At 43.3% G+C, this 15,453-nt stretch overlaps 1 protein-coding gene across 1 annotated transcript in view; it reads right to left on the bottom strand.

Annotated features, from left to right (window-relative positions):
* The window catches only part of LOC311143677 (ras-associated and pleckstrin homology domains-containing protein 1-like), a gene marked incomplete at its 3' end in the record, with an annotated part of 215,502 nt that overhangs the window by 17,463 nt on the left and 182,586 nt on the right, over positions 1–15,453 (bottom strand). Inside the window, 3 exon segments of the mRNA XM_084179549.1 lie at positions 6,990–7,100; positions 13,451–13,594; positions 14,808–14,873. Of these exon segments, the coding sequence (XP_084035675.1) occupies positions 6,990–7,100; positions 13,451–13,594; positions 14,808–14,873 (321 nt within the window).

Genomic DNA, 15,453 nt, shown 5'->3' with positions numbered 1-15,453 from the left:
CGATGCACTTTTTGATGAAGCCAGTGACTGATGTGGTGTACTCCTCAATGCCATCGGAAGAATCCCGGAACATATTCCAGTCTGTGCTAGCAAAACAGTCCTGTAGCTTAGCATCTGCGTCATCTGACCACTTTTCTATTAACCGAGTCACTGGTGCTTCCTGCTTTAGTTTTTGCTTATAAGCAGGAATCAGGAGGATAGAGTTATGGTCAGATTTGTCAAATGGATGGCGAGGGAGAGCTTTGTATGCGTCTCTGTGTGTGGAGTAAAGGTGGTCTAGAGTTTTTTTTCCTCTGGTTGCACATTTAACATGCTGGTAGAAATGAGGTAAAACGGATTTAAGTTTCCCTGCATTAAAGTCCCCGGCCACCATTGTGTCGCTAAGTTGTTGTAGGGCTGCTGCAAATGTACATTGTCCCAGGGGCATTGGCAGTCAATGTCAGTAACCTAATGTATATCCCTCTTAGTCATATCCCTATGAACCTGAGTTATACTGTTAGCACTGAGGCGGTTTGCCCTAATAGGAAGTCCACTGTGTGCAGCTCACCCTGCACTATCAGCTAAAACATAAATATCACTGTCATTTCTACCTCTGATAAGGCTCCCAAGTAAATAAATAAAAACAATGAAGAATCCCAGAAAAGTGCTAAAAATAGCCCACATTAACAGTAGCCTAAGAAACAAGGTTCATGACATTGATAACTTGCTTGTAACAGATAACATTAATATACTGACTATCTCTGAAACTCACTTAGATAATACATTTGATGATACAGTGGTAGCAATACATGGTTTCACCATCTTCAGAAGAGACAGGAATGCCAATGGTGGAGGTGTGGCTGTTTATGTTCAGAGACATATTCCTGTCAAGCTTAGAGAGGATCTCATGTTAAATACTGTTGAAGTAATATGGCTACAGGTTCATCTGCCTCACCTAAAGCCCATTCTGGTGGGAAGCTGCTATAGACCACCAAGTGCTAACAGTCAGTATCTGGATAACATGTGTGAAATGCTTGATAATGTATGTGATATCAACAGAGAGGTATATTTTCTGGGTGATTTAAATATTGACTGGCTTTCATCAAATCAAATCAAGCTGCCCACTCAAGAGAAAGCTTCAAACTGTAACCAGTGCCTGCCACCTGGTTCAGGTTATCAGTCAACCTACCAGGATATTTACAAACAGAACAGGAATGAAATCATCCGCATGTATCTTTCACATCTTTACTAATGCTGCAGAAATCTGCATGTTAATATGACTCTAAACATAAACAGCCATCGGATCATAATATAGTAGCCATATCTAGGAAAACCAAAGTTCCAAAGGCTGGGCCTAATATAGTGTATAAGAGGTCATACAATACGTTTTGTAGTGATTCCTATGTTGAAGATGTAATGAATATTTGCTGGTTAGTGTGTAATGAGGAGCAACCAGACGCTGCACTTGACACATTTATGAAATGGTTTATTCCAGTTACTAATAAGCATGCACCCATAAGAAAATGACAGTAAAAACGGTTAAATCCCCGCAGCTTGATGAGGGATTGAAAAATGGTACGGTTGAGAGGCCAAAGGAACTGCAAATACTGTAAGTCTGGCTGCACAGCCGATTAACGTACTGTGAATTGAGAAATCACGTGAATAAACTAAACAAAAAGAATAAACTATACTATGAAACAAAGATAAATTATATAAAGCCAACAACAGATTTGGAACCTACACATCCACACATAAATGACCAAATTATGAAAGACAAGCATTGTAATTTTGAATTACGTAAAGTGAGTGTGGAAGAGGTGGAAAAATTATTGTTGTCTATCAACAATGACAAGCCACCTGGGTCTGACAAATTGGATGAAAAATTACTCTGGATGATAGCGGACAATATTGCCACTCCTATTTGCCATCTCTTCTCTCTAAGCCTACAGGAAAGTGTGTGCCCTCAGGCCTGGAGGGAAGCAAAAGTCATTCCGCTACCCAAGAATAACAAAGCACCCTTTACTGGTTCAAATAGCCGACCAATCAGCCTGCAACCCTTAGTTTGACCAGATGCCATTTCACAATAAACAAATGAACAACAGATTTTCAGCACGCTTATAGGGAAGGGAATTCAACATGTACGGCACTTACACAAATGACTGATGATTGGCTGAGAGAAATTGATAATAAAAAGATTGTGGGGGCTGTTTTGTTAGGCTTCAGCGCTGCTTTTGACATTATTGATCATAATCTGCTGCTGGAAAAACTTGCTTTCCACTAGATGTTGGAACATTGCTGCTATAACAGCCTCCACTCTTCTGGGAAGGCTTTCCACTAGATGTTGGAACATTGCTGCGGGGACTTGCTTCCGTTCAGCCACAAGAATATTAGTGAGGTCGGGCACTGATGTTGGGCGATTAGGCCTGGCTCGCAGTCGCCGTTCCAATTCATCCCAAAGGTGTTCGATGGGGTTGAGGTCAGGGCTCTGTGCAGGCCAGCCAAGTTCTTCCACACCGATCTCAACAAAGCATTTCTGTATGGACCTCGCTTTGTGCACGGGGGCATTGTCATACTGAAACAGGAAAGGACCTTCCCCAAAATGTTTAAAAACAAATGAATAAAAAAAAAAATTAAGGGGTAGATCATCTTTAATATTGCAGAAAGATTGTAACTTCCATCAATGTAATTGTCTGCATCACTTCCAATCCCCCATATGTTTTTTTCCTCGCATATATATATATACAGTGGGGGGAAAAATAATTTAGTCAGCCACCAATTGTGCAAGTTCTCCCACTTAAAAAGATGAGAGAGGCCTGTCATTTTCATCATAGGTACACGTCAACTATGACAGACAAAATGAGGGAAAAAAATCCAGAAAATCACATTGTAGGATTTTAAATTTATTTATTTGCAAATTATGGTGGAAAATAAGTATTTGGTCAATAACAAAAGTTTCTCAATACTTTGTTATATACCCTTTGTTGGCAATGACACAGGTCAAACGTTTTCTGTAAGTCTTCACAAGGTTTTCACACACTGTTGCTGGTATTTTGGCCCATTCCTCCATGCAGATCTCCTCTAGAGCAGTGATGTTTTGGGGCTGTCGCTGGGCAACACGGACTTTCAACTCCCTCCAAAGATTTTCTATGGGGTTGAGATCTGGAGATTGGCTAGGCCACTACAGGACCTTGAAATGCTTCTTACGAAGCCACTCCTTCGTTGCCCGGGCGGTGTGTTTGGGATCATTGTCATGCTGAAAGACCCAGCCACGTTTCATCTTCAATGCCCTTGCTGATGGAAGGAGGTTTTCACTCAAAATCTCACGATACATGGCCCCATTCATTCTTTCCTTTACACGGATCAGTCGTCCTGGTCCCTTTGCAGAAAAACAGCCCCAAAACATGTACTGGCTTAAGCAGGGGGACACGTCTAGCACTGCAGGATTTGAGTCCCTGGCGGCGTAGTGTGTTACTGATGGTAGGCTTTGTTACTTTGGTCCCAGCTCTCTGCAGGTCATTCACTAGGTCCCCCCGTGTGGTTCTGGGATTTTTGCTCACCGTTCTTGTGATCATTTTGACCCTACGGGGTGAGATCTTGCGTGGAGCCCCAGATCGAGGGAGATTATCAGTGGTCTTGTATGTCTTCCATTTCCTAATAATTGCTCCCACAGTTGATTTCTTCAAACCAAGCTGCTTACCTATTGCAGATTCAGTCTTCCCAGCCTGGTGCAGGTCTACAATTTTGTTTCTGGTGTCATTTGACAGCTATTTGGTCTTGGCCATAGTGGAGTTTGGAGTGTGACTGTTTGAGGTTGTGGAGAGGTGTCTTTTATACTGATAACAAGTTTAAACAGGTGCCATTAATACAGGTAACGAGTGGAGGACAGAGGAGCCTCTTAAAGAAGAAGTTACAGGTCTGTGAGAGCCAGAAATCTTGCTTGTTTGTAGGTGACCAAATACTTATTTTCCACCATAATTTGCAAATAAATTCATAAAAAATCCTACAATGTGATTTTCTGGATTTTAAATTTTGTTTGTCATAGTTGACGTGTACCTATGATGAAAATTACAGGCCTCTCTCATCTTTTTAAGTGGGAGAACTTGCACAATTGGTGGCTGACTAAATACTTTTTTCCCCCACTGTATATACACACACACACAGCTATGAAAAAGTATTTGCCCCCCTTCTAATTTTCTCCACTTTTGCATATTTGTGATACTGAATGTTATCAGATCTTCAACCAAAACCTAATATTAGATAAAGGGAACATAAGTGAACAAATAACACAACAAGTACATATTTATTTCATAAACAAAGTTATGCAACACCCAATGCCCCTGTGTGAAAAAGTAATTGCCCCCTTTACACTCAATAACTGGTTGTGCCACCTTTAGCTGCAATGACTCCAACCAAATGCTTCCTGTAGTTGTTGATCAGTCTCTCACGTCGCTGTGGAGGAATTTTGGCCCACTCTTCCATGCAGAACTGCTTTAACTCAGTGACGTGTGGGTTTTCAAGCATGAACTGCTCGTTTCAAGTCCTGCCACAACATCTCAATTGGGATTAGGTCTGGACTTTGACTAGGCCATTCCAAACCTTCCAATTTGTTGCTTTTTAGCTATTTTCATGTAGACTTGATTGTGTGTTTTGGATCATTATCTTGCTGCATGACCCAGCTGCGCTTCAGCTTCAGCTCACAGACGGATGGTCTGACATTCTCCTGTAGAATTATCTGATACAGAGCAGAATTCATGGTTCCTTCTATTAAGGCAAGTCGTCCAGGTCCTGAGGCAGCAAAGCATCCCCAAACCATCACACCACCACCACCATGCTTGACCTTTGGTATGATGTTCTTACCGTGGAATGCAGAGTTTGGTTTTTGAGAGAGTGGTGAACGTGCTGTTAAAAAGGCAAAACCAGGGGACGCAGGCGAACATAATGAAAAAAAACCCACTATTCATAATTCCACTCATTCGCAAAGAGGCAGGCGCGATTAAGAACTATGTCAGATCAAGAATATAATCGTTCTGAGCTTTCTTTATTGTGTAAAAATATATATATTTTAAATTGTTTAATTTCTATTAGAAAAGATGACCTAGGTTCGGACCTTGGTGTCCTCATAAGTAGTTACAGCCCTGACTGAGATGAATTGGGCTAAAACCCCAGAGATGTGAGGCAATGCAGAGATGATATCGCTGTAGTTTTAAACACTGTGCCACTAGATGGTGATGTAAGGCTGTACTTCTCTCCTCTGACAGGCAGACTGAAGGTAGAGATCCAACATCCTCAATCCCTCTGCTGTACCCAATTAATCCCCTCAGGGAGTACATGGAAACATTACCGTCAAACCAGAATAGAAAAACGAATCAGTCAGCCTCTATTATTTGAAAGAGTACTGCCAAAAGAAAGAATGTCTCTTTACTGCGTTCTCCTTCCCCAACTCTGTCCCAAACACCATCACTACAGGGAATCAGAGTGGTCCAAAACAACTCATCTCCCCAGTCTCCCTCCTCCTCTCCCCTCTTTAAAGCTGCCAATCAGTTTTTTTTTATCTGGGACTGTGACGTTTTGAAAGACGAGGCACAAAAGGAAACTAAGAAATCTATTTTCCTCCCTTTCAGGAAGTGAAGAATCTGACAAGGTATTTCGGAGCGAGCAGCGTCGCCACTATCCTCTTCAACAATAAAAAACAAACCTGGCTAACGGTGTTACCAGCAGCAACAAGTAGTATGTAGGGCTGGTGTTACCAGCAGCAACAAGTAGTATGCAGGGCTGGTGTTACCAGCAGCAACAAGTAGTATGCAGGTGGTACTGGTCTAGGGACAACAGGTCAGGTGTGTTACTAGAGTTGAGGGCATCATCCAAAATGGCACCCTATTCCCGATGGGCCCTACAGGAGGGTATCTCTCCAGGAACAGGGCTGGAGTTAAAACCTACAGGAGGGTATCTCTCCGGGAACAGGGTTGGAGTTAAAACCTACAGGAGGGTATCTCTCCAGGAACATGGCTGGAGTTAAAACCTACAGGAGGGTATCTCTCCGGGAACAGGGTTGGAGTTAAAACCTACAGGAGGGTATATCTCCAGGAACAGGGTTGGAGTTAAAACCTACAGGAGGGTATCTCTCCAGGAACAGGGCTGGAGTTAAAACCTACAGGAGGGTTCCTCTCCAGGAACAGGGTTGGAGTTAAAACCTACAGGAGGGTATCTCTCCGGGAACAGGGTTGGAGTTAAAACCTACAGGAGGGTATCTCTCCGGGAATAGGGTTGGAGTTAAAACCTACAGGAGGGTATCTCTCTCCAGGAACAGGGTTGGAGTTAAAACCTACAGGAGGGTATCTCTCCGGGAACAGGGTTGGAGTTAAAACCTACAGGAGGGTATCTCTCCAGGAACAGGGCTGGAGTTAAAACCTACAGGAGGGTTCCTCTCCAGGAACAGGGTTGGAGTTAAAACCTACAGGAGGGTATCTCTCCGGGAATAGGGTTGGAGTTAAAACCTACAGGAGGGTATCTCTCCGGGAACAGGGTTGGAGTTAAAACCTACAGGAGGGTATCTCTCCGGGAACAGGGTTGGAGTTAAAACCTACAGGAGGGTATCTCTCCAGGAACAGGGTTGATATAGAGCCCTGATATACGGAATAGGATTACATTTGGGATCCTGTAGTGTTCAGGTGTTAGTAATGGGGTTGATCTGTGGGGTTAGGGTCATTACTCTGTGGGGTTAGGGTCATTACTCTGTGGGGTTAGAGTCATTACTCTGTGGGGTTAGGGTCATTACTCTGTGGGGTTAGGGTCATTACTCTGTGGGGTTAGGGTCATTACTCTGTGGGGTTAGGGTCATTACTCTGTGGGGTTAGGGTCATTACTCTGTGGGGTTAGGGTCATTACTCTGTGGGGTTAGGGTCATTACTCTGTGGGGTTAGGGTCATTACTCTGTGGGGTTAGGGTCATTACTCTGTGGGGTTAGAGTTAGGTGGAAGTTAATGTGGTACTAGCTGGGCTGTTGTTCTCACCTTGAGGGCCAGGCAGTAGTCTGTGGGGGCCTTGTACTTGCTGCGGTAGTCCTGTCCGTAGTACACATTAACATGATCCAGCTGCAGGAAACACACTAGATCTCTGGAAGCCTGCAGTGGGAGAGGAGGAAGGAGAGGAGGAAGGAGAGGAGAGGAGGAAGGAGAGGAGGAAGGAGAGGAGGAAGGAGAGGAGGAAGGAGAGGAGGAGGAGAGGAGGAAGGAGAGGAGGAGGAGAGGAGGAAGGAGAGGAGGAAGGAGAGGAGGAGGAAAGGAGGAAGGAGAGGAGGAAGGAGAGGAGGAAGGAGAGGAGAGGAGGAAGGAGAGGAGGAAGGAGAGGAGGAAGGAGAGGAGGAGGAGGAGAGGAGGAAGGAGAGGAGGAGGAGGAGGAGAGGAGGAGGAGAGGGAAGAAATGAAGGATTTAGAGTTGACTGTCATGGGTTTCCCTTCACTGCACCATCCATTGAGTGGTGACCGTATTACCGCCACACTGGCAGTCATGAGTCATGGCAGCAGTCAAATTCCACGTGACCTTCAGTCACAGTAATCTCCTTTTCTGCACTCTAGACATGCTTTGGCAGTACCTAACTTGCCAACTACCATCCGATCCTAAAGGCCTGGTACTCAGAGCTCTATTGACCCTCTACCTCTGACAGCAATGCAAATACAATCGAAAATCACTTCAAATGCTTATCAAAACAGTAGGCCTATCATACTTTTAAAGCTCACCTCACTGTGATGATCAATTTCAAGAAAGAAGTTCAACAGCAGGTTGAAACAGTGTAAAACATGGTTGTTGGGGATGTTGTTTCAAAGCCTAACAATGAAATGGACAGCGCTTTCTAAGGTAATGATTCATTCAAAACCCCCATTGGCATACAGTGCCTTGCAAAAGGATTTATCCCCCTTGGCGTTTTTCCTATTTTGTTGCATTATAACCTGTCATTTAAATGGATTTATATTTGGATTTCATGTAATGGACACCCACAAAATAGTCCAAATTGGTGAAGTGAAATTAAAAAAATAACTTGTTTCAAAAAATTAAAAAGTATATAGAATAACGGAAAAGTGGTGTGTGCATATGTATTCACCCCCTTTGCTATGAAGCTCCTAAATAAGATCTGGTGCAACCAATTACCTCCAGAAGTCACATAATTAGTTACATAAAGTCCACCTGTGAGCAATCTAGGTGTCACATGATCGGTCACATGATCTCAGTATGTATACACCTGTTCTGAAAGGCCCCAGAGTCTGCAACACCAACAATAGTACGCAAGTATAAACACCATGGGACTACGCAGCCGTCATACCGCTCAGGAAGGAGACGCGTTCTGTCTCCTAGAGAGGAACATATTTTGGTGCAAAAAGTGCAAATCAATCCCAGAACAACAGCAAAGGACCTTGTGAAGATGCTGGAGGAAACAGGTACAAAAGTATCTATATCTACAGTAAAACGAGTCCTATATCGACATAACCTGAAAGGCCGCTCAGCAAGGAAGAAGCCACTGCTCCAAAACCGCCATAAAAAAGCAAGACAACGGTTTGCAACTGCATATCGGGACAAAGATCGTACTTTTTGGAGAAATGTCCTCTAGTCTGATGAAACAAAAATATAACTGTTTGGCCATAATGACCATCGTTATGTTTGGAGGAAAAAGGGGAATGCTTGCAAGCCAAAGAACACCATCCCAACCGTGAAGTACGGGGGTGGCAGCATCATGCTGTGGGGGTGCTTTGCTGCAGGAGGGACTGGTGCACTTCACAAAATAGATGGCATCATGAGGAAGGAAAATTATGTGGATATATTGAAGCAAAATTTACAGTCAGGAAGTTAAAGCTTGGTCGCAAATGGGTCTTCCAAATGGACAATGACCCCAAGCATACTTCCAAAGTTGTGGCAAATTGGCTTAAGGACAACAAAGTTGTATTGGAGTGGCCATCACAAAGCCCTGACCTCAATCCTATAGAAATTGTGTGGGCAAAACTGAAAAAGCGTGTACGAGCAAGGAGGCCTACAAACCTGACTCAATTCCACCAGCTCTGTCAGGAGGAATGGGCCAAAATTCACCCAACTTATTGTGGGAAGCTTGTGGAAGGCTACCCAAAACGTTTGACCCAAGTTAAACAATTTAAAGGCAATGCTACCAAATACTAATTGAGTGTCTGTAAACTTCTGACCCACTGGGAATATGATGAAAGAAATAAAAGCTGAAATAAATAATTCTCTCTACTTTTATTCTGACATTTCACATTCTTAAAATAAAGTGGTGATCCTAACTGACCTAAGACGGGGCATTTTTACTAGGATTAAATGTCAGGAATTGTGAAAAACTGAGTTGAAATGTATTTGGCTAAGGTGTATGTAAACTTTCGACTTCAATTGTATACACCTGTTCTGAAAGGCCCCAGAGTCTGCAACACCACCAAGCAAGCGGCACCATGAAGACCAAGGAGCTCTCCAAACAGGTCAGGTACAAAGTTGTGGAGAAGTACAGATTAGGGTTGGGTTATAAAAAAATATCCTAAACTTTGAACATCTCACGGAGCACCATTAAATCCATTATTAAAAAATGGAAAGAATATGGCACCACAACAAACCTGCCAAGAGAGGGCCGCCCACCAAAACTCACGGACCAGGCAAGGAGGGCATTAATCAGAGAGGCAACAAAGAGACCAAAGATAACCCTGAAGGAGCTGCAAAGCTCCACAGCGGAGATTGGAGTATCTGTGGGGGGTAGGTAGGTGAATAGTTATGCACGCTCAAGTTCTGTTTTTTTTGTCTTATTTCTTGTTTGTTTCACAAAAAAAATTATTTAGCATCTTCAAAGTGGTAGGCATGTTGTGTAAATCAAATGATTGAAACCCCGCAAAAATCCATTTTAATTCCAGGTTGTAAGGCAACAAAATAGGAAAAATGCCAAGGGGGTGAATACTTTCGCAAGCCACTCTATTAGGCTTATGAGCCCGAAAGAAAAACCTGAATTAAATTGATTGTGCCGTTATACAATACATAGCCTAAGCATAGCAGAAAAACATAAAACATTGATTTAAGATGTCTTTGGTACATAATTGGTCTAGCATATACTCCAAAATTAAACACATTCTAGTAATTGCCTTTGAGTGTGTACTGTATTATTATGGGATGGACTGGTTACCTTATGTTACGCTCTAGAATATACAGTGGGGAGAACAAGTATTTGATACACTGCCGATTTTGCAGGTTTTCCTACTTACAAAGCATGTAGAGGTCTGTAATTTTTATCATAGGTACACTTCAACTGTGAGAGACGGAATCTAAAACAAAAATCCAGAATATCACATTGTCAGATTTTTAAGTAATTAATTTGCATTTTAGTGCATGACATAAGTATTTGATCACCTACCAACCAGTAAGAATTCCGGCTCTCACAGACCTGTTAGTTTTTCTTTAAGAAGCCCTCCTGTTCTCCACTCATTACCTGTATTAACTGCACCTGTTTGAACTCGTTACCTGTATAAAAGACACCTGTCAACCCACTCAATCAAACAGACTCCAACCTCTCCACAATGGCCAAGACCAGAGAGCTGTGTAAGGACATCAGGGATAAAATTGTAGACCTGCACAAGGCTGCGATAGGCTACAGGACAATAGGCAAGCAGCTTGGTAAGAAGGCAACAACTGTTGACGCAATTATTAGAAAACGGAAGAAGTTCAAGATGACGGTCAATCACCCTCGGTCTGGGGCTCCATGCAAGATCTCACCTCGTGGGGCATCAATGATCATGAGGAAGGTGAGGGATCACCCCAGAACTACACGGCAGGACCTGGTCAATGACCTGAAGAGAGCTGGGACCACAGTCTCAAAGAAAACCATTAGTAACACACTACGCCGTCATGGATTAAAATCCTGCAGCGCACGCAAGGTCCCCCTGCTCAAGCCAGCGCATGTCCAGGCCCGTCTGAAGTTTGCCAATGACCATCTGGATGATCCAGAGGAGGAATGGGAGAAGGTCATGTGGTCTAATGAGACAAAATGGGCGACGCTGGGCCAATTGTGCGCAGCCCCATGGGTCTCCCGGTCGCGGCCGGCTACGACAGAGCCTGGATTCGAACCAGGATCTAGAGCGGCACAGCTAGCACTGCGATGCAGTGCCTTAGACCACTGCGCGACCGGTGTTTGGAGGAAGAAGAAGGATGAGTACAACCCCAAGAACACCATCCCAACCGTGAAGCATGGAGGTGGAAACATCATTCTTTGGGGATGCTTTTCTGCAAAGGGGACAGGACGACTGCACCGTATTGAGGGGAGGATGGATGGGGCCATGTCACGCAAGATCTTGGCCAACAACCTCCTTCCCTCAGTAAGAGCATTGAAGATGGGTTGTGGCTGGGTCTTCCAGCATGAGAACGACCCGAAACACACAGCCAGGGCAACTAAGGAGTGGCTCCGTAAGAAGCATCTCAAGGTCCTGGAGTGGCCTAGCCAGTCTCCAGACCTGAACCCAATAGAAAATCTTTGGAGGGAGCTGAAAGTCTGTATTGCCCAGCGACAGCCCCGAAACCTGAAGGATCTGGAGAAGGTCTGTATATAGAAGTGGTCCAAAATCCCTGCTGCAGTGTGTGCAAACCTGGTCAAGACCTACAGCAAACGTATGATCTCTGTAATTGCAAACAAAGGTTTCTGTACCAAATATTAAGTTCTGCTTTTCTGATGTATCAAATACTTATGTCATGCAATAAAATGCAAATTACTTAAAAATCATACAATGTGATTTTCTGGATTTTTGTTTTAGATTCCGTCTCTCACAGTTGAAGTGTACCTATGATAAAATTACAGACCTCTACATGCTTTGTAAGTAGGAAAACCTGCAATTTTGATTTGAATTCTTCTGGACATCAGAGCAACCTTGAGGGAATCTTATTTGAGTCAGAAAATGATGTTCATATGATAGGGAAGATATACCAAACCTTGCAGAGAGCAGAGAGCCGATCCAACTGACAACCTCTTAGAAATATAAACTATTGGAACCGAGACTTAAAAATAACTGATGTCGGCACAAGGAGGGAAAGTTGAAGCATAACTTACGAAATTACAGTTAACAGAAATGTACGATTAATCCAGTATAAACTAATGTGTAGAATTGATTACACAAGAAATTCACAAATTCTACAACACAACGGCAGAGTCATGTCTTAAGTGTAAAACTAATAATGACTCAATAACTCATGCATTCTGGGAACGCTATAAAGTCCGGAAGTTATGGGCGGAGTTAGAATGTTGGCTGGACGTATTACAACATAAATGTAGTAGACAGGGTTCCGAGACCCGATGGGTTGGAAGATACTTTTACTCAATCATCTTGAAATAAATGGAAAAATCAACCAATCCTCTATTGTTAACACAATGGAAAGGTCAAACGCTTTATTATCTAAATCTTGAAAGGTGAGGCAGTTTTTTTTTTGCCCCCTTTTTTCCCCTCCCCAATTTCGTGATATCCAATTGTTAGTTACAGTCTTGTCCCATCGCTGTAACTAACGTACGGACTCAGTCGAGATCCATGCGTCCTCCGAAACACGACCCTGCCAAGCCGCACTGCTTCTTGACACACTGCTCGCTTAATCCGGAAGCCAGCCGCACAAATGTGTCGGAGGAAACACCGTACAACTGGCGACTAAAGTCAGCTTGCAGGCGCCCGGCCGCCACAAGGAGTCGCTAGAGCGCGATGGGACAAGGACATCCCGGCCGGCCAAACCCTCCCCTAACCCGGACGACGCTGGGCCAATTGTGCGCCACCTCATGGGTCTCCCGGTCACGGCCGGCTGTGACAGCCTGGGATCGAACCCGGGTCTGTAGTGACGCCTCAAGCACTGTGATGCAGTGCCTTAGACCGCTGCGCCACTCGGGAGCCCTGAACAGCTCATTTTGATGAACGTTTGGAAGCGAATCACAACGGTGAAAGAGCCGTTCATTTGGCTCCCTGATTTGCATACTGCTACTACTGCTTTTGAGCTCAAAACAATGATTATCTGCAAATAAATTACAAAATCATTCTCTGAAGATGGTGAATACTGTTTTGGCTTTATAGTACAGATTTGCAATTTTTCATGGTTCTAGGTTGATTTTCCAGCATTTTGAATGAAGAGACGTTTGGGAGCCAATTGATGTCATAAAAAATAAAATAAAAATAAAATAAAGACTAAATACTACTACTACTACTACTACTTTTACTACTACTACTACTACTGCTACTACTACTGCTACTGCTACTACTACTACTACTACTACTACTGCTACTGCTACTACTACTACTACTACTACTACTGCTACTACTACTGCTACTACTGCTACTACTACTACTACTACTACTACTGCTACTACTACTGCTACTACTACTACTACTACTACTACTACTACTACTGCTACTACTGCTACTACTACTACTACTACTATCATCATCATCATCAGTGTGTTCCAGAGACGTACCTTGGCCTTTCCTTTAGGTACATAGTAGATCCCCGAGGCTCTGAGCAGGAAGTATCTCTTCTTCCAGCTCTTCCTCCCATCCTCCTTCAGCCAGAGTACACCCTCCATCTCAGGCACAGAGACAGAGCTGCCACAAAAACATTCCTGCCGAGGAGAGCACACACCTCAGCATCACCACAGTAGATATTAACACACACCTCAGCATCACCACAGTAGATACTAACACACACCTCAGCATCACCACAGTAGATATTAACACACACCTCAGCATCACCATAGTAGATATTAACACACACCTCAGCATCACCATAGTAGATATTAACACACACCTCAGCATCACCATAGTAGATATTAACGCACACCTCAGCATCACCATAGTAGATATTAACACACACCTCAGCATCACCATAGTAGATATTAACGCACACCTCAGCATCACCATAGTAGATATTAACACACACCTCAGCATCACCACAGTAGATATTAACACACACCTCAGCATCACCATAGTAGATATTAACACACACCTCAGCATCACCATAGTAGATATTAACACACACTTCAGCATCACCATAGTAGATATTAACACACACCTCAGCATCACCATAGTAGATATTAACACACACCTCAGCATCACTATAGTAGATATTAATGCACACCTCAGCATCACCATAGTAGATATTAACACACACCTCAGCATCACCATAGTAGATATTAACGCACACATCAGCATCACCACAGTAGATATTAACACACACCTCAGCATCACCATAGTAGATATTAATGCACACCTCAGCATCACCATAGTAGATATTAACACACACCTCAGCATCACCACAGTAGATATTAACACACACCTCAGCATCACCACAGTATATATTAACACACACCTCAGCATCACCATAGTAGATATTAACACACACCTCAGCATCACCACAGTAGATATTAACACACACCTCAGCATCACCACAGTAGATATTAACACACACCTCAGCATCACCATAGTAGATATTAACACACACCTCAGCATCACCATAGTAGATATTAACACACACCTCAGCATCACCATAGTAGATATTAACGCACACCTCAGCATTACCATAGTAGATATTAACACACACCTCAGCATCACCATAGTAGATATTAACACACACACCTCAGCATCACCATAGTAGATATTAACACACACACCTCAGCATCACCATAGTAGATATTAACGCAAGGTAACAGTTACAACATAACAGTCTGAAATGCCTGAATAAGTTAACTTGTCATCTCGTTGGGTGTTCTGGTGAGGTGTTCTGGTGAGGTGTTCTGGTGAGGTGTTATGAAGGAGTGATGAGGCTGCATATCATACCTCTAGTAGAGCCTCCTTGTTCCGGTCTGCCATCTCACACGTCTCCTTCCGCCCCAACAAATAGTTCTGTGAATTTCCAGGTGAGGGAAAGGAGGCAGGGAAAGGTCAATCAGGGTATGACAGTAAAGTTGAACAAAACCAAAAATGTATTGCAGTCTGTCTTTGTCCATAGACTGCTTTCACAGTAAAGAAACAAATATCTAAATATGGAATTTAGCTGAACTATCCCTTTAACATCGTATTAGAGAACAGTCACTTTCAGTAAAACTAAAATCGACTGTTCACCAAGGACACAGCCATGCTCACCAGCTCCCAGTCTCATTCCTAATCTATTATTCATAGCATCACCATCTACAACATACTGACCTGGATCTGAAGGACACGCTGGGGGGAGGGGGGGGGTAGCTGACTGATACTACTGTGGGTATCCATTTTGGTGAAACCGTTTTATTTAAGGCAGCTCAGCCTCAGTCAGTGCATTTCTGCATTGGTTGTATAATCTGCATCAATTGTATAATCTGCATTGGTTGTATAATCTGCATCAATTGTATAATCTGCATTGGTTGTATAATCTGCATTGTTGTATAATCTGCATCAATTGTATAATCTGCATCAATTGATTGTAACTCAGGTGAGAAGGCTTATC

This window comes from Coregonus lavaretus (genome assembly GCF_964263955.1).
Source record: "Coregonus lavaretus genome assembly, chromosome: 16".
Taxonomy (NCBI): domain Eukaryota; kingdom Metazoa; phylum Chordata; class Actinopteri; order Salmoniformes; family Salmonidae; genus Coregonus; species Coregonus lavaretus.
Note: the sequence above shows the minus strand (reverse complement) of the source record. Positions and strands in the feature narration are given on the sequence as shown.